The sequence below is a fragment of the Phallusia mammillata genome, chromosome 3 (genome assembly GCF_965637545.1).
Source record: "Phallusia mammillata chromosome 3, kaPhaMamm4.hap1.1, whole genome shotgun sequence".
Lineage (NCBI taxonomy): Eukaryota > Metazoa > Chordata > Ascidiacea > Phlebobranchia > Ascidiidae > Phallusia > Phallusia mammillata.
This window is the reverse complement of record NC_137254.1, coordinates 22,378,396-22,398,035: the sequence shown is the minus strand read 5'-3', so window position 1 is coordinate 22,398,035 and position 19,640 is coordinate 22,378,396. Positions and strand designations below refer to the sequence as shown.

At 39.4% G+C, this 19,640-nt stretch overlaps 1 protein-coding gene across 2 annotated transcripts; it reads left to right on the top strand.

The window, feature by feature from the left end:
- The first annotated feature begins 5,472 nt into the window (after positions 1–5,472).
- Positions 5,473–18,023, top strand: LOC145218890 (uncharacterized). 2 transcript variants are annotated; one of them, XM_080086288.1, is made up of 6 exons: positions 5,473–5,944; positions 7,132–7,592; positions 12,101–12,252; positions 14,554–14,891; positions 15,515–15,666; positions 16,560–18,023. In XM_080086288.1, the coding sequence occupies exons 2-6, from the start codon at positions 7,175–7,177 to the stop codon at positions 16,730–16,732; spliced, it is 1,233 nt and encodes a 410-aa protein (XP_079942414.1). In that variant the 5' UTR covers positions 5,473–5,944; positions 7,132–7,174; the 3' UTR covers positions 16,733–18,023. The 2 variants fall into 2 exon arrangements, with proteins under 2 accessions (XP_079942414.1, XP_079942413.1); XM_080086287.1 differs by having other exon boundaries at positions 5,476–5,944; positions 16,557–18,023.
- Positions 18,024–19,640: the final 1,617 nt, after the last annotated feature.

Genomic DNA, 19,640 nt, shown 5'->3' with positions numbered 1-19,640 from the left:
GCAGTCAATGTGTTTAAACCAACAATATAAATTTACAGACAAAAATATTATAAACGCGTCTTTTATAAAATGGTTTGTTTTTTATTTAAGAAATTTATTTTTGCTTTTTTGCTGACCGCTTTGTTTCTGTTGAGAAAAAATGTCGGATAATAATCTTCATGAATGGTACAACAAATTGGTTTGCGCGAATATGATCAATAAATCGATAACATTTTTAGTTTGCTTGTGGATTAAATGCAACAACGTTTAAAGGAAAAATTGTAAGCTATGTTTAAATTATATTGTGGTTAATCGCACTTTCCACCCATCAAACTGTTTTTTCCTTGTGGTCTTAGTATTCATTTTTATGGAGTTTCAAACAAGTTTATATATTTTTTATCATAACGTTTTAGTATTAAACTTTACCATATGCCTACAAACGTTATGGACTGTAGAATTCAACGTGCTTCAATATAACAAGCTAATGCTGATGCCACTTGAAACCGTCATACAACAAATTGAAAAGCCTTATAATTCGTGTGTTTTAACTGCTTTGCGACTACTTCACAATACAGGACGTAATCGAAGTTATTTGAGTTTAAAATTTAAGAAATTAATCCTAAGTCTCATTTTTAATGTGCAAAGAAGTTTCTATAAAATATTTTTACTGTTTCAAGAAAAAATACAATATAAGCTAACTTGTTGGGATTTTTACAGCAAAGATTAGTGTTGAATATAGTTTGTAAAATTATTGTAAAATGCCGATACAGAAACTGAAGTGCTTTTTTGAAAAAAAATGCAACAAGAACTAGAATGGCAGGTTAAAAATTTCCGAAATTGTGATTTCGAGTTGTGCATTCCAAGTTACAAAAATCAATGAAAAATGCATCCTTGCAGTCGAAAGACCAAATACCGTGATTGTCTTAAATGATCTGCACACAAGGTCGAGTCGCCGCTGGAAACATAATATATAAGAAATTTTGGCCACGTGGATACAAGCCAAAAGGAGCTTCAACATGAACTTGCGTTGAAAACGAGCTTCCGGCATTATATAACAACACCAGGAAAGTAAACAAACAATACCTATTTGAGCACGATTCTCGTTTCAGCAGTAACTGACGCCCCGACGCTAAGTTCACCGTATCCCAGGGTATTCAACAACAGCTTCAACGCTGCGAAAACACTCTAAAGCGGTCGAGCAGCCACAAGTGATTCATCATTTCACACTCTCGCCCAAATCAAGAGGCCGTCGTCTCTTTATTTGCTCGCCGGACCGTTCGACCACTGGATTAACATCAGGCAACGCTGAACTATTAACCCCGGTCTCGCTCCGCCGTTTTCCGCCTCATTCGTAGATTTTGCCCGGCGATCCAGTCGTGAACCGACCGTCCAGCTCATCTATATCACTTGACGTTGACTCCACTCGTTTATCAAATACGCGCACTGTTTGTATACGGCGCCGTACAGAGAGCCTGAGCACCTGACGTCCGTATCAAGCTACCGCGTCCAGACGCACCGGTCAGTCCATGACAGTGACCAGTCCATGGCTGGACGACTGGGAGTCAGGTTTCGTACAATAGTCAGGTCAGCTTTCCGATAATTAAAAGCTGTAAAACCTTGAACAAGAGTCGATGCTACCACTAGATGGGCAGCGAAAAGGGATCGCGCCTGGGAAAATGCTTGTGGAGATACACAGGCGTTGCTGTTTACTTAAGGCGCTTGCAGGTGTCTATTGCCTTCAAAGCACCGGTAGCGACTGGTTTACGTTTGTGGAGTTTGCCAAATGCTGAGTGAAGCCCCCAACACACAAAAGGCGGGCTTGCGCAAGACAAGGCCACGCACATGTGAAGTTTAAGGTGAGTGGTGGTGACAAAATGACGAATCGACCCACGCGTAAACTTGGATTGCTCTGTGTGATCCAGTCAACTTGTATGTGCCTAAGCAGAAAGTCGCAGCTTCTGTGCGCGGTATTGCATTTTGCAAAGGATAAACACGCATCATCGAAGGATTGTTTTAAATAGAGTTTTATCACGTACTTTTGAATGGCAAAATTGGTACAGGTGTTTTTAGTGTTATAGAAAAAGGAATAGATGACAGTGCATAGATTTGTATAGTGGAAATGGCTTTTCGTTTATGCTCGAAAGAGATTGATTTGAAAGAGTTTCTGCTTGCGGTTTGATACGTTGAAACACAGTTTCTTTCGTGTTTTCTGTAACATACAACTGTGGGCAACATTTCGCACGTTTCCTGAGAAAGCCCCTCGTGCATCGGCCTTTTGCCAACCATATTCGCCAAGTCGTCACGCGTTTGAAATATAGCAAAATCGCATTAATCATTTCGCCTGACAGAAGCTGGACGCCCGCGGTCGATGACGTCACGGCGATCTGTGTCGGAAGTGCGTTTAATGACGTCACTCGTACGTGATAAGGCACGGGACGGTGCAGCGCGCGTGGTGACAGTGCAAATCGGAGCCGAATGCACATATAAGTGGACTCGACGGCGGCGTTGTTCCCCTTCCGTGATCGGGTGATGCGAATGGGAAGAGATGAACGCACGCAGGTTGGCAAGCGACCAGCTGCAGAAACGCGCAGCGAAACAAACATCCCTTAGCACGATCAAATACGATTCCTGGCAAAATGCTTGGGGCGCGAAGTTTGAAAAAAAAAAAACGCTGTATGGAACTGGTTAAGCCATCATTCAAACATACTGATTTCGTGAAAGGGGGTATAAACGAAACTAGTGGCAGAAAAACAGGAAACAATACATGTTTTTTTTTGATGCAACTCAAACGAACTCTCTTCCCCACAACAAACCTCTTGAGACCCTAAACAGAGAGACCCGAACTACCGAATTGGGATCCATGTCATTGTAAAGAATCAATGCTTTTAAAAATAACACAATTCGGAAAATTTGAAAAATAAGTACTTGTAATAGAATTGACACTTTCATTACCATACGAAAAAAGGGCTTTAAACGAGATAGCTTTATTATACTGAACGAACTTGTGAGAGACCGACGTTTGAAATTGTGACACAAACCCAATTTGATAATAAGGTATCTGAACTGTAATTTTTGGTTTTAGATTACAACATGGTTGTGCTAAAATTGAGCTTGTGTTTTGGTGACTATAGCCCTCTTTTCTTCCCTGGGCACTTTTTATAAAATATGAATATAGTTTCAAAACTTTAAACACAAGTTTTATACCTTTATAAAGCCACTTGCCCTCTTGCTATGCTTTGTGCACCTTCATTAGTATGACGTGGTTTCCGACCTTTATACGCCGGTTTATAGACCCTTGTAAAAGGCGACCAACTCAATTTCTACGAACAAACCCTTCATTAAGCTATGATCCATATCAAACAAACGCAATAGCTAAAAATAATGTTTACACAAGGGCATTTATTTATTTACATACGCATTTACTTCGGATAAGATATCCTGTAAGCTTTGAAAAAATATTTGAAAGGTCAATGGGTAATTTTCTTTACGATGGAAAATGTCATAACTTCAATCATTAAACTGCGTGTATTGTGATATATTTCTTATATTTTAAGGTTAATAACAAAAAAGTCCAACGAATAATGACGGTAACATTTTGCAACATGTTTTAGCGTTTGACGTTTCCCAACTCCCAAATATTACACAATCATTCAGCAATATGTTGGTAATGAAACAAACTTAGGCCAAACAAAAAACTTTCTTGGACTTAAAAGTTTTAAGCAAAAGCAGGAGAAGCTGGTTATTTTTACGTTACACATATTCCATTACAATTAGCTTTGTTTCGTTACGAAGAAAATACTTAGTGGCGACCAGTTAATGTGTGAACTGTGTTTGCGCACAGTGTGTGTGGAGGCGCCAAACATGTCAACGGAAATGTAACGGAATGCTTTGTGGTGTTGCCACAATGTTGCGTCAGCTGGCATAACCCAACGTTGCGACCTTGTACCAAAAGCAAGCCGTTGCATTTTTTTAGTTTCCATGAACAGCTATATAATTACGTTATTTGTGAAATCGTCATGAAACGAAACAATAAAAGCGCAGCACATTATAGTGAAAATAAAATAATGATGAAACTTTGACAAGTATCGTCATGCTTGCTTTTCGAAAATGAAATTTCGAAACTTTGTTGAAAATTAATTTCCTTGTTCTAATGACAAGGCATTTCCGGTTGTTGCAAATCCAAACAAGTATTTTAGCTCTTGGGGTTCGGACACTGTCACGAATATAACCGATGGCCCCATTGGCACGCGAACACAGCGAGGATTGGCCAGTTTGAGTTATTAACGCAACTTATGAGGGGACTATTCTTAGTCGTGGGAAATTGCAATGTTGCCTCTCAGCATTCTGTGAAATTGCACGTAATCAATTCTCTGCGCTTGTTCAGCAAGCGAGGGGAATTTTTCATTTTGGGTTTTTCTAGCTTTGGGCTGGGTACAGTATTTGACAGCTGATTGTGACAAAATACACTGTTGAGGACCATTCTGTAGTACCCAATTTTCCTTTATTAAAGCACAATAAACTCCTCTCCTAAAAAGATTGTCAACTGTTTATTGTTATGTTTATCACCTTTGTTTTGTGTGAAGAAACAAAAAAGAAGTCAATCAGTTTCTGTCTTTGACCAAACGTTTGTAAACAAAACAAATTAATTTTGTGTCAAAATACTTGTTTTAAATTTAAATTTTGTTACGAAATTTGTTGTATAAACCAAACGGTTTGCAAACTGCTTCCATACGATCACAAAAATGATTATTTCAATCAGGTTTAAACCACTAATGATAACAGAAACACGCTTTGTTATGATTGGAATTGGATCTTCGTTACCACCTAAAGTTTGTCGTTTCTTATAGTATACAAAACCGCCAGTGCGTTTGTTTATAGTTGTTCCCTTCAGAAAGAAATTCCATAAGCATGCACACCGAAAATGAGCAATTAATAGTGCCAAGGGCTGCTATCACTATCTGACACTTATATATGGGCACAATTGAATTTAAATGGAAGAAAATTATAAAAATGCGAAGTAGATGATTTCGGAAGTCGAAGATTCCATTACTCAAACCGCCTTCGGTGTCAAGCAATTTTCGATACCACCGACAATGAATTAACAGCTACATAGGGGCGTTTGTGTGCATGCTACCGAACAGAAAGTGTTGTATTGCAAACGAAAGCGACTTCCCAGAATCAACATGTCTCCAGGATAGCGCTGTAGAACGGCTCGCGTAGCGTTTCCGCCAGTTAGCAGAGTACACAGCTGCAAGCCTGCCATGCTGCACACCGCAATCGTGGCATCGGGCGGTCTTGTTGCGGAAAATCTGGCGCGTTTTCCCGCAGCGAAAGCTAGGGTAGCGGAATCGAGCCAGGGCTGGGCAAGTCGGATGAAAGGGAAACACTCAAGGAACGCGACACGCGACCATATTGCTGCTTGCGAAAAGGAAATAGAACCGCAAACACAGCACATGTTGTTTCTTGAGTTAAACACAGTTAGAAAAATTCCAGCAGCACAAGAGAAATTGTTTGATAGTTTACAAATTCTGAGTTATCTGATTAATTGCAATATCAACTTTATGCGACTATCTTTTTAGGGATATGCGTTGTGAAACCAGCTCAGCTACCGAGATTAATCATATACAACGAGCTACCTCTCTTTTGTACATAGTATCTGTTGTGTTTAACAATTCAGTACATAGTATCATTCCCTGGAACATTTTTTAAAAAGCCTTGCGCCTTAAAGAACGGATATGGTTTTACAACTTTATGATTAGAAGTTTTATGGCTTGGCAAAACAAATAAAACTGCTTTGTTAACGTTTGGAAGGTTAAAAAGGTGCAAAGTAAGAAAGATATCATAAAAAGACTTAGATTTTAAAACGTAAGCAGCATTTAATACCTGACTGGTCCCAGAGACAGAAAGAAAGTAATTATGGTTAAACTGTAATTGAAACAATAATCAACAAAACACACCGGGAAGGGTAAGTTAAATTTAAATTTATACTACAGAAAAAAGTGCCAAGTTAACGATTTGCTGACACGACTAGAAAACTAGATCGGATTGATGTTGTTAAATTGAAATAAACATTAGCTATTGCCCAAGTACATGGTATGATGTGCCAGTTGACCAGAAAAAATGTTTTATGCTACAACCAGTCATGTGTCATGAGATCATGCCCCAAGAAAACGCTAAGGTAGAGAACAAAATGGCGCTAGTGCGCACGAACCCCATCAACCAAGCTCTGTGACGTAGGGACTCGCTTTAGCCCTGCCGCGAAAAAAGGTTGGGGTAAGGGTAGCTGCTGGACGACGTCGATTAATTTGTCACAGTGAGAGTTGCGTTGTTGAAGCCCAAGCTGTGGGCGCTGGTACTAGTGTTTTAAGTACGAGGCAGATTCCCAACATATTTCATCTCCATAGGGGTGTCACAGTTGCTTGACTGCGCGACAGGTAGCAATGACCTAAGGTGGTTAGGAAGAATGAGGCCATTTTGCATTGTTGGTTGTATCATGGTTCAGGGTTTCTGCGCGTGTTTAGAATTTTGGTGAAAATTTCAAAAAGGGTCTGCTTTGAAGCGTGAAACAGCACGGAAGTCCTGTTTAAAGCTTAATACTGCGGTTTTTCACATAAACATCCGCTATTATTCGGAGATCTGGGTTTATACAAAAGTTTCAGGATTGTATACATTATGGTTCAGACAGTTTTCGTCACGGTGCTCCGGACAAAATGGCCCAAATTTAAGAAGACAGTATTGACACTAGATAATGCATCATTTTTCCCCAATTGACTAATATAAAGGGGTAAACCTCGCTCAACAATCTATGCAACATTGCAATGTTCTTCTTTTGAGTTTTGTTTCATATAATTGGTTATAGCACTGATTTTAGTTTTTTTGTCATACCATATAGTTGTACAGTAACCAACTTTTCAAAACGCCGAGGATTTTCCTTATTTTTTTGATGAATAAAGTTGTAAAACAATTGTGGACCATTGTACACAAAAAGTCCAACATCAATCAATTTGAACACTGCAAAGTTCAACTAGTTAAATACGTTGTCACGAAAACGTGGTGTCTACTTTGTAGGTCAAAAATATCATGAAACCCACTGCGTCAAAAGATCATTTGTCGACGTAATTAATAATGTGCCAACTGAATTGTTGTTTGCAGGGAAAAGCTTGACAGCGTAGCATTGATTAACAACAGCAGCAGCATGTCGGTCCTCGATCAACCCAATGTCAGCGTGGACGAAGAGTTCCTGACAAAGACCTATAACCCCATGGTGCACGACATTACCAAGAGCAGCCACGCAACCACGATGAACGGCTACAATGGTGTTAGTAGCGCTAGTGGCAAAGGCGAGTTAGTGAACATGCAGTACTTTCACACGCCCAACGGCGGATCAACAAGTCCTGATCTCGCAATGCACAGCATTCATGGCTTACGTGGTGTTCATACGCCCAATGATGCCAATCAAAACGGCCGCATTCCAACACCACTCGGCACCAACATTAACTCACCGACCTCGCAAAACGGCATTCACGAAGATGAATTTGGGAAAGACAGTCATGGATCAGATTCAACGCCTCCTGTCGTTTATCCTTGGATGAAACGCATTCACGTCAGCCATGGTAAGTTTTCTTTCATAATAATATTTAGGTGGCATTTTAAACTTTGTTGCACAACGCTTTGCGCATAGACACATTTTCTTGTGTAATGTTTGTGATTTTGCCCACCGAGTTCAATGCAATGTCCCAAAGAGTCGAAAAAGCAGTCGCACAAACAAGTAAAAAAGGTTTGATTTGACGTTATTAGTTCGGGGCTAAGCACTTTTTTCATAGTGTGAATCGGAGACAGACAGTTAGTTATTTTCAAAACAACGGTACGCTGAGTCAAGCGCTATTAATATTCTCGAACGTCACAACAAAGTTTTGCGCGGGCGGAAGAATTGCCGGAATAGCTTCCGACCGGGTTTGACAAAAACAACAAGGGTCCACAGGTGATGGGTTGCGCCGCTAAATTCAGCAATGCATCAGACCTGGGCGGAAATGAGGGCATTTTACCAGTTTGCAGCCTTCGACTGCCCCCAGAACCAGTTCCTGTACGCTGTCTACAGCCAGGAAGAACCCGATAAATTACGTGGACCAGGAAGTCCTGGTCACGTGACTACTGACAACCGCAAAGACCCCTAAAGTGTTGCGTTGCGGTCCATGTACACAAACGTGCTTGTAAACGATAGGGAAACCCCTTAGCACCGCTTCCACCGACATCAGGCCCATGAACATTGCTAAAAATCGATCAACACAGCGCAGCTTGGCAACACAAAGGACACCGAAATGCAAAAACAAGTCCATCTGAGCCAAGATTTAATGTCCAATAATGTCATGAGAACTTTAGCGGAGGGAGTTTCTGGCTCCAACTTGAAATTTTGCGCGCAAATCTTTCGCTGCGACCTTTCACGAGTTTTAGCGGCGACTGTAAGAAAGCACGTCGCGAAACATTTGCAACCAAAATAGCCGAGTGTGGACCATCCATAACAGGCCTGTAAGAGTTCCATTTGTCACCACGAACAAAACTAAACCCGAGATTTAACATTTTCATTGAACTAAACATGGCTAAAAAACATTTAAAGCAATGCTTAAACTAATGATCACTGTTTGCCTCTTTTAACCTTAATTCTATTTATGACAACTTGTAGCAGACAAAAAATAGCAAAAAAAACTTCACAATTTAAACATGCTCTTGAAAAAGTACGTTGACAAGAGGGTTTTTGTCGCTGCGTTCACAGCCAATTAAGCCTTAAGTACTTTGTCACGTGTCCGGATCAGCTATAATACGTCATTGCCACAGATTCAAAAAAATTTGCTTTCAAGATTGCTCGGTAAATTTACTGGACACCCAGTATGTGGACAGTGCAAACACTGGGCGATCCACCTCATTTGTTAGCGATTTGATGATAAAGGCTAAATCCCAGCTGCTTGGGGATACAGCCTTTCCAGGACTTTGATTGACATTTGTCTGCTAATGGCTATATCCAGGCATACACGTTTCACCAAATTACTGACCAAAGTGATTTAGAACTCAGCAAAGGCGATTAAATCTCCGGGAATGAGTTAAGTTGATGTAATTCATCAATTTGCATCTATAAAGCCTCAGTATACGAGACTGAAATCTTTAGGTATTTGCATGTTCGGCAAAGTTAAAATGCCTGATGCTGTTGTATCTAATTTGTTCTGCATAATGGCCAAATATTTTTTGTGGTTGTTGCATTTAGGGAAACATATATTGTGACTGTTAAAACGAATTAAACAAGATAACGATTTGAGTCGCAATTTTAGATACAATCTTGAAATTTCGTAAGATTTGCGTGTTCAGGTTTTGTCTACGCACGCACTTACCCAGTTCAGTAGAATTACCGACCTACAAAGTTAATTTTAAGGACAGTAGTTGTACGGTCTGGGTGTTTGCACTTAGTGTAACAATGTTAGGGATGACATACGAGATATTTTTGGCCTTATCGAGTTGTCTGACTTTCATTTAGGTTTAAATTCAATATTCTGATTTAACATTTCTTGGTTTAAATTCAACTTACAAAACAAAAATAGTTTAGATACATGTTAAAGTTTCCCTTATAACATGTAAAAGTTGCATGTTACACAAAATGTAAGCTTACAAATGTATACCATTTGGATTGTTTTTGCAAACCTCCATATATATTGAATATGTGTAAACAGTGTTTTAATTTTAACTGATCAAACCAACTTGTTTTAACCAAGCTGCCATTTTTAACAAAAACCTACTGCAACAAGTAAAACTACAATGCAACCGAAGTAGGGGCACGCTTGTAGGCCGTACGTACTTTCGGTTTCCGTTGTATATTGCTTCCTCTATTTTTCAAACAGTCGTTTGCCAACTGGAATAGTAACATGAGATGCTCAGCTGCATTTGCAGAATTTACATAGATAACCGTACAAATGTTTGAAGTTCCTTTTTAACACACGCTTTGTTCGTTTTAAACAGATTTTACCACAAACAAAATGGCGGCTTGAATGAATGTTACCTTGTAGGCGTACATTACAACAGTGGTCATTTCAATACCGCGAAAAGATATAAAGTGTCTTGTTACTTACAATTTTTTTAACTTTACTTTTTGTATTCATACTTTCTAACCATGGATAGTGCCCCTAAATTTCCAACCAATTCAATTTACAACTATAAGTTAGTGCTTGTCATAAGATCACATTTGCAGTCCAATAAACGCTGTCTAATAATTGCAGCAGCCTCCAGATTAGGTGACAGGGATCTAATGGAGGTAATGAGGAATAAAGAGGAAATTGCTAGTCATGCAATGATAGCCAATTAACAAGAAGCGCCATTACTGAGGAATCAACTAGAGCTTATATAGGGTTCCAATCTAGCGAAATGTTTAGGTTTTAATGGTTGATTAATGTATTGTATCGAATTTCTGTGGTGTGACACAAGATAATAGATGAGGGCGTGTTTGGGAGATTTTGTATTGTTTTACTTTTTTAATTTAGGACTGATAAGGCGCGATAAAACTTTGACATATTTTTAACATATCCATCAAAATTATAACTCAATTGCAAGGTTTTTTTAGTACACATTAAAACCGCATGCTGACATGAAAAGACAAAAAAATCATCCATAAAAATCCAGTGCAGAGAAAACCTAGGAGTTGACGATGCGATAACTCTGGCTGTTTGCCAATACAATAAAAAGGCAAAAAAGAGCTCACCAATGCCAGACAAGCTACACAAAGGCCGATCAAGGGCAATGGCACATTCTCCCTTTAGGTGCCTTTGTAACCGTGAGCTATGCATACCCCGGGTGGCTGGGACAGATAACAGTAGGCAGTGTGTTTAAACATCACCAGTAGCTTTTCAAACACGGCTAGCCCTGTTGAACACACATCGCTAAGCCATTGTGGTGTTCGCCTTGTCCCCGGCGGTCTGGCAGTCAAGTACAACCCGTTGTGTGCTTATACGACTTCAAATGTCGATACATCACAACTGCTGCCAAGCCTGTGCGGTTTATTCGCGGTCCGGGCCCTTGAAACGACGCATTAGCTGTCATAATTCTTTAGCGGCAAAGCACAATGAAAGAGCAAAACATCTCGAACTCCACTTCAAAAAGTAAACTTTGGGTCGCGTTTTTTTAGCTGACAGCGCTGAGGAAGGTAACGCTCTTGCATGGTGATGCATCACAGCCACAGGGAGTTTGATATTGATAAATGCGGTGTAATTTATCAGTCGTCAAAGGTACGCGTGGCACCGCTAGCAGCCTCTGGTTTGCGGTTTCAGAATCCCGTTTCAATGCGATTAGGTGCATACCATCGGATGCTAATACCATTACACAAAACAAACTCATCCACAAAAGAAGCTACTGGGTCCATGACTAGAAATTCCTTTTTTAAGCGTTATGTCTGAGGCATATCATTTAAACACAGCAATACACTGTATCATACGAAAGTGAATAGTGGGAAATTTATGTAGTTATCTAAGGAAAAGTTTAATTTGAAAGCAAAACTTGTGCTTGTGCACAAATAACAATTGCACGATTCGGGACTTTTAATGGAAATATACACAAACTTTTGTCAGGCTTATTCGCCGTATATCACCGCATGCGTTTACGCAGGATGCTACGTCAGTGCTGATTCGCACTCCCAGGCCCAACAGACACAGGTAGAGCGAAAACAGCAGGAAGTTTCTCCCCCATAGCTGGGGAAGCACAGCGAGGCTGTCGTTTGGTGCTGAACGCTTAATTAATGAGTTTTAGCTCTTTTAATGGAAGTTCGTCAACTGTCTCCCCTACGTGCACCGCACTATTAATTATACGACGGATAGCTTTAATAAACTTGTTTGTTGTAAAGCTATTTCGGGGCATCAGCTGAGCACAGAGCACCTAACACTCCTCGCTGATCGATTAAGCCCCAACATGCGTTAAGTTTCGTTGAAAATTACCGACCATCGCGCTGATAAAGTTAATTCCCCTCTACGTCAGTAGATTTCAAGCTTGCAACTTCGGATACTTGATAGCCAAGTCATTTGTTTCATTGTTGCAAGCGCTTCGCTATCAAGTTTCGTGCATCTTCATTTTGGAACGTCGTTTTTGTGTCTAGTGATTAACGGAATGGATCCGGGAAAGAGACCGCGAACCGCCTACACGCGCCATCAAGTGTTGGAACTGGAAAAGGAATTCCACTACAACCGATACTTGACCAGAAGGCGACGGATTGAGATTGCACATAACCTGTGTCTAAGTGAACGACAGGTTAGTTAATGCATGAGGTAATACAGTGCCCAATGATCACGGTAAATTAAATACGTTTGTTCCATTTTGAAACGCCTAAAAGGTCGCTGTTTGTTATTAAGAGATTTCAAACGCTATAATTATTGAACAAATCCTAATCTTATCTTTATTTGTGACAACTGGCAAATCATACGGTGTCCGGACTTTTTTACAATAAAATAAACTATGGAGCAGTTTCACACAACCGAATAGAATCACAATTAGGTTATTAACACGCATTTTTCAGTGGAGACTGAGAACGGATATATCTTAATATGCAGCTAGAAAAGTCAATAACAATTTCCTCCCATGCAAATAAATTTAATGATATGTTTAGTGACAATACCAGCGTTAAACTGCTCTCACGCTATTTTGTAAGAAACTGGAAGAACTAGAGTGCTGCGCTCGTCCGATTCGTTTGACCTTTCACGAATTGCGACGACTGCTGTTATGAAACGAACAAAAACTTGAAGCTGTCAAACTTTTAGCGATTGATGAGAAGATTTTGCATAGATCAGTGATTGAAATAACTAAAAAGTCGCACGTCGTGACTGTAAGATCAACGTGTTGGGGTTGTTGTACCAAGGTTCAAATAATATGTAGGCAAATTAACCATCAATCGTAAATCGTAACGTGAAAATGTATACGTCGTCTAGGTGATCATGCGAATATAAAGGCTTTCAATACGCTTCAGTGAAAATTACAAAAGTCGTATTACTTACGCAAGTTTCTGTGCAATTTCACCATTTTTTCTAAATGTGCAGAAAGTAAAGGTGTGTGCAATAACAAATGTTCAAGAAAATCCCGCGTAAGTGCTGTTCACCCACTGTTTGATACAAAAATGTATGCGTATTGTATATATGTATGGTTTCGTTTAAATACTACTATTGGATAAGGCTGGCAGTCTTGCCGGCATATCTCAATCTAACATAAGCCGTTATTGAGATACTTTTTCAAGTGGATTCAATCATTCGGAAAACCCCATGTACGCAGCCTCAAATACAAAGAATGTTGCGACAAAGAAGTGATTACTGTACCAATGTTATAACTGGCACCAGGTTCGGAAATGTGCGTTAGTTTTTCCATGTACAAGCATCCACGGCATAATGTTTCTATTTTCTGCCTAATTATTGATGAACAGTCAACTAAGTTGCGGTTAGAAATGAAGTTACGGGGCCGGCGAATCGTGTACATTTGCACTGTGCGGTCGGCGCCTCACAAGCAACCTGAGCACTGGTGTCAGAATGCCGCTGAAAATATCTACAGCGTGCCGAGGTTGCTACGATTTATGGCGAACAGCGTTGACGGCACAAAACCTCATCCTTTCCGCACAGGGCAAATTAATTAGCTCGCGCGGCGAAGAAAGCTGACAGTGGCCGCGAAATTTCGAGCCCTCTGTCGATCTGATTGATTTCCTTCGCTTCCCCAAAGCAGGGTAGAAGTCTGAACCGCCTAAACAGTGATTTTGCGCGCCTAAAATGGACGGAGGCACAAAACCGACTGACACCAGGAGGGGATTAATGTGATCAGAGGGTAATGAATCAGCTAGAATGGAAGAACAAATGTAATGCATGTTCTATTTACACACATTGACATGTAAATTGAATCTTATTTGTTCAGCACCAAGTGGCTTCTGCAATCTGTAGATGTGCACCACGAAGATACGGTTTCTTTACATAACAGTAAATTATTATAAATGGTTGAACAGATTAAAGTTGATTGATCTACTAGCTATAAAATTTAGGGTGTATTTTAATAAAAATTTGATGAAGTGTTTTCATTTGCACCACTGTTGCCAATCAACTTAATCAAATCAATTGTTAACTCCCATTTAAGGATAAACCACAGCAAGCGGTTTAAAAACTTCAAACACAAGCTGTCAAATTTACCATAACAAGCCATTAAGGAACTGTCTAAAAGGTTATCGAGCGTAACGCCGATCCCCAGTGTAAGCACAGAATTACCGGTAAGCTTTGGCAAGGTAATGTCAACATTAGCTGCAGAGTGAACGTAAACAATCAAACCCAATCACCTCAAACAACCTGCAACAAACCCTCTTACCTTTTTAGCAATAAGAGAAACTGTCAACAAATCAATGCTAAATGTTGTGGAACGTTTGTTCAACAAAAAATTGTTTACTCACTGACTTTATTTACACACAAAAATTCCGGAAATTGCAAATTACTTGGATTTTGAATCTGTTATATTTGTTGAAGCAAAACTTGAACTAAAACCGTCTTGTATATCGTAAATATTTGCTCAAAGATCTGTTACCCGTTACAGGTCAAAATCTGGTTTCAAAATCGTCGCATGAAGTGGAAGAAAGACCACAAACTCCCCAACACTAAAGTACGTAACAGCTCTTCTTCTTCATCGTCTTCACTCCCTCACCTTATCACGAGCATGAGTCCTACATCAGAGGCAAATCACGTGTTTCACGACAAAACCCCGCCGATTACACCGACTCGGCACAGTCTGATACGCGAATCGCCGCTTAACACTTCGCCCCACGGAAGCCACAGCGCTATGCATCAATTGCCGGGCGTTAAAGAACAAAATGGAATCCATATTCCCCGCTTCGATCCAAGCACAGGACTTTCTGGAGCAGCGCCACTTTTCAAGTAAGTAATAATTTGCTGTTAACTGTTTTTTAGGTATCGTTTTTTTAAGATGTAGTGGTTGTATGTTTTTTTGGATTTCGAAGTATCGGAAAATAGTTTAAACCGGCTGAATTAAAGCTTGCGAAAGAGACTGTCCGCCGTAAGTGCCTCGATTTTAGAGGTATACAGAACTAAGAATATAGACTTGGCCCACAATAATTTTGCATGGTGAATCACAAGAAAATTCCACCATACATAAATTATACATGCAACAACCCTTTTGTAAATATTATTTAAATATAAAGTCAAGTTGTAAAATAATAAACAAAGTCTTCAATGATGTTAATTTGCCACATAGTGGTTAACGAATTTAACAATCCACTTTTCTTTCAATATTTTGTTCAAATCATTCTAATTGTTTAGAATCTAAACTTTAGATACTTAGTTAGAGTGCTTTCAAAACTTGTACATTTGCCTCACGACCAAACAATGGGTTTGAAATCCTTAGGTTTGATTAATGACAGCAATTTTTGAGTAAAAACATAATCAATCCGGCGTTCCGTCAATACCGAAAATAATGTTTTAATAAATATCGCTTTGATCTCTATATATAATTTTTCCTATTCATGATTTCCTACTTACAGGCAAGAAATTGATCCAATCCACCTGAAAGAGCGACTGGCAGGAGAAGAACAACAGAGTTTGGCGAAAAGCACGATGTCTCAAGCTTACGCATTTCAAGACATCCACAGTCCGATTTACGACAGCGTCAGTCAGGCCCATCCGCTTCAGTTTGGTAAGTGTTTTTTTCACCTGTAAAATTAATAAGTAAACAACAAATCTGGAATAATTTGTGGAGCTGTGAAGCTATAATACCTTCACCTCTGAACCAAAAGAAAACTGAGTTTAGAAAAGATTGGTAGCTATGTTTAAAAACCTATTTGCTACACCTGAAAAACTCATAGCTGACAAATTTTCAGTTGAATATATATATTGGCCTACGCCGTCGTGGACTAAACCCAAAAGTAGGCTACTTCAGGTACTAAAATACTTACCCTCTACATCAGTGGTTTTCAAACTTTTTTACCATGCGGCGCATTAAAGAACTAAAATTTCCTTCCGCGGCACACTTTGCAGGCAAACACAACAGAAGCTGATCATAAGCTTATAATTAAGTTAACTTTCAACTTTATTGTGGTGGGTATGGGATGCTTTTTATTACCAATGACAAAATATGGGCTTTAAAACTTTGTTATGCGCACCAGTATTTCGTCGTAAAGGCGTAAAACACTAGGGAATGTTTGCACTTCAACAAAAAAATATTTCGCGACACACTTGGAAATCTCTCACGGCACACAGTTTGAGAATCACTGCTCTACATTCTTTGCAATAAAAACCTTTGACAATTTCGTGCCATACGTGCAAAAAACAGTTTCCCACAATAAAAGAAACTTCGGAACGCAATACACAGTTTTAAATATTCTCACCAAAACATATGCCTTCAAGACAGTATTTAGAAGCGTTGTATACAATGCTTACACCCAAATACTGGTTTGTATCTTTTTGCTTTTAACAAACTCGTTATGCAGAAAATGGTAACACTGGGCTGATGCAAAAACGCGACAAGCCATTTCAGCACTACCTCGCCAAAAATACCTAAACTAATTTTCTATTGTTTTGTTTCAGAAGGAGGTGCGATCCCCCATTCAACCATCTACGGCGGTATGATGTCTATTCCAGGCCCAGGATCGTGGGCAGCTGAGCACGATCCCATGTCGCAACTGCGTCCGCACGTCTTAACTCATCTTCCTAGTAGTTCTGCCCCTCCTTACGGTTCCTACCAGCTATCATCCTTCCAATGATTGCTTTAACGTTGAGAAGTTTGGCTAGATTTATTACGCAGTTTGCGCCTGGAAGTTCAAACAGTTGGACAAAGTGTTTTTGGTTGACAGCACAACGTTGGTATTAAACACAGACGATCAATCCAAACGTAATATGTGTTGTACAACAAAATTAAATCGTTCCAAAATATGGTTTCTAGTCGAAATACAGTTTCAAACCATACTAAAGCCAGTACGGTTCAATCCTAGCATGGCCCAAGTCATCATTTTTTGAAATAACTTGCCTTTTTTTATTTATAGTCAAAACTATAAGAAACAACAACATTGTTTTATTTTGTTCAGCCCTGTATTTTGCAAAATATTTGTAAGATTTTTATCGTTCCTGACATTTCTTCGTACAATTTCGTCCAAAAACTATTGGTTTAATACATCAAAAAATTGCATATTGAAAGCATTTAAATTTCAATATCGTGTGGTAAACAAACAAACCGTAAAGTTTACCTGCTGCTGGTCTCAGGTTTTCTAAAAACTTAACCGGATCATAATAGATGACGTTTTGAAGCTAACCATAACATACACACCCCAGATATGCATATGCAAGTTAAGCTGCTGCGATCCTTTATCTGACAACGTTGCAATATTTGTGTATTGGCTAAAAGCCTCAAAATTATTTTCTCCTTCAATGGTTATGAGACGATTTGAAAATATTGCTTTACCAAATATTGTACAGAGAGAGATTTGTATCTTAAAATTATACTTGTGTTTTGTTTTCTCAAATAAGACGAACGACGTTTTTCGTCGCCCATCTTACATGCCGTGTACTTTTGTTATTTAAACGCATGAACAAACTAGATCAACGATTGTTACATTAACTATCAAAGTTTATCAAGGCTAACATACTGCGTTCAATTTTAATGTTTTATTATTTGCTCGCCTCAGAGAGCTGCTATCTCAATATTGTACCGGTCAGAGCAATGCTGCTGACATTCTGTAATCTTATTATGATAAAAATTGGAAACTGTACATTTTGACATGTACGCTGACTGTCATCACTGTGATCAGTCGGGGTCAGATCTTCCTCATAAGTTGTCCACTTTTGCTTTCTTTCGCCGAATTCCTAATGTCATCATGTAAATTAGACACGAATGCGTACCTATCCTTATCCGTTCTTCTTGTTTTCAAATGCTTCTTCGTTTTTGTTTTGTACACAGACTGTCCGCCGGCCTATTTTAAACTTTTTACGTACAGCTTACATGCGCGCGACTATAACCAAGTTAATTGTAATCGTAAAATAAACAAAACGGAGCAGTAATCTTGTGCTGAAGGATGTGTTTTTATCGACCAGAAACACTTTACAAGCGAGGCAGGCTGCCAAAAATAACAGGATCGTACAAGAAACGTGATGAAGGTTTTGCTGATCCCAACTAAAACAACTGCTCTTTACTGTCATCTTGTGGAGGCTGCGCGTTAATGGAAGCGAAGATAAACGCAGCAACCGTTTTGTAGCATATTTACTTTTTGAAACTGAGTAGCTATTGTAGAGCTGAAAACCGAATAGCCAAAATTAGGTCTTATTCTGTTTTTATACGACATGTACTTGCTACGTGCAGCTCTGGCGATAAAGCATCCACGACGCAAAATACCATTGTTAGGCTTTTAGCAAAACCCAAAAGTGCCTGTTGACACGTGCTGAGGGCGGGCTAACAACACTTTGTCACCTAATAACGACATATAGAAAGCCCTTGTAGCCTCGCCAAATGCAAGTCGGTGAAACCGGGTAGGTTACGGTCCGCGAGAGAATGTTGTGATCTGTCTCACTCCACAAGTCGTCACGGAGGATCGATGTCACCGACGTGACAAGAAGAGACCAAGTTTAAGATATGTTTGAAATGGTGGAGCGGGAGCACAAGGTCAAAGCCCTCAGTCATGAATCTTAATTTTGTGGAGGGCGCAATGAGCGTTTTTTTTTGGGCTACTTACAGATGCTGGAACAAAATATCCACCATGTCGTCCTGTTGTATAGTACTATACTCATTTATTGGTACCAACATACTTTGCAGCCATGTATCCTTTCCTTAGAATTTGTGATTTGCTCATCAAATCCATAACACATAACACATTTACCATTTAGAAAAACACACACTGGACAAGCAGCTTAATTAAAAATAAATCTGCTAAAAGCTAGTATAAATACATGTGCATGGCAACAACGGTTGTTTCGAAGAATGTATTCATTCTAAATATCTTAAGCAGTTTTGCTGCAGAATAAATCATCCTTTTTCCATTTGGAAAAAATAAATGAAATACACAACAGTTATATGCCGTTAAAACAACAGTTTAAGGGTCATGACTGTGCTATTACCAACTTGAACGCCAGATTTGTTTTGTATTGGTTAACCTTGCTGATTAGCATGTAACAATGCGGGGTAACAAGGTTACGTCCGTTAGACGATTATCTAACGGTCCCCAAGGGGAAATCGCAGCTTTGTCGTCAGACTCTGGGTATTGCGTTTCCTATTTGGCTTTACGGCTCATTTCACGATATAAATCACACTTGAACCGATCCTTGTATCCGCCTCAACACAGTGCAGTGCATATAAATGTCGTTCAAGGTGAAGCTTTACAACTTTCCCAATGAGAGGACACCAACCGAGACCAGTGGTTGACACAACTACACGGACAAGTTCCTCGAAAAAACTGATTAGTAAGAATCTTACACTGAGTGTGAAGTAAGTGTACAATTTGGCAATCAAGTTTTCAGAGGCAAGAAACTGGATGTGTTTTACATGGATTAACAGGTTGGTCTATATGCTACGCGTTAATAAAAAGATACGATCTTTCGTCAAAGAGAAAGGACATATATACGTATGTTACAGAAACAACAAACAAGCCTTTTGTAAACCAGTCCAATGGTTCAATATTTTTTGTT

Bases quoted from the DNA above. Each gene is read 5' to 3' on its own strand.
- LOC145218890 (XM_080086287.1), top strand. From the start codon at position 7,175: ATGTCGGTCCTCGATCAACCCAATGTCAGCGTGGACGAAGAGTTCCTG. The intron at 7,593-12,100 runs GTAAGTTTTCTT...TTTTGTGTCTAG, and splicing joins ACGCATTCACGTCAGCCATG to TGATTAACGGAATGGATCCG. The intron at 14,892-15,514 runs GTAAGTAATAAT...TCCTACTTACAG, and splicing joins GGAGCAGCGCCACTTTTCAA to GCAAGAAATTGATCCAATCC.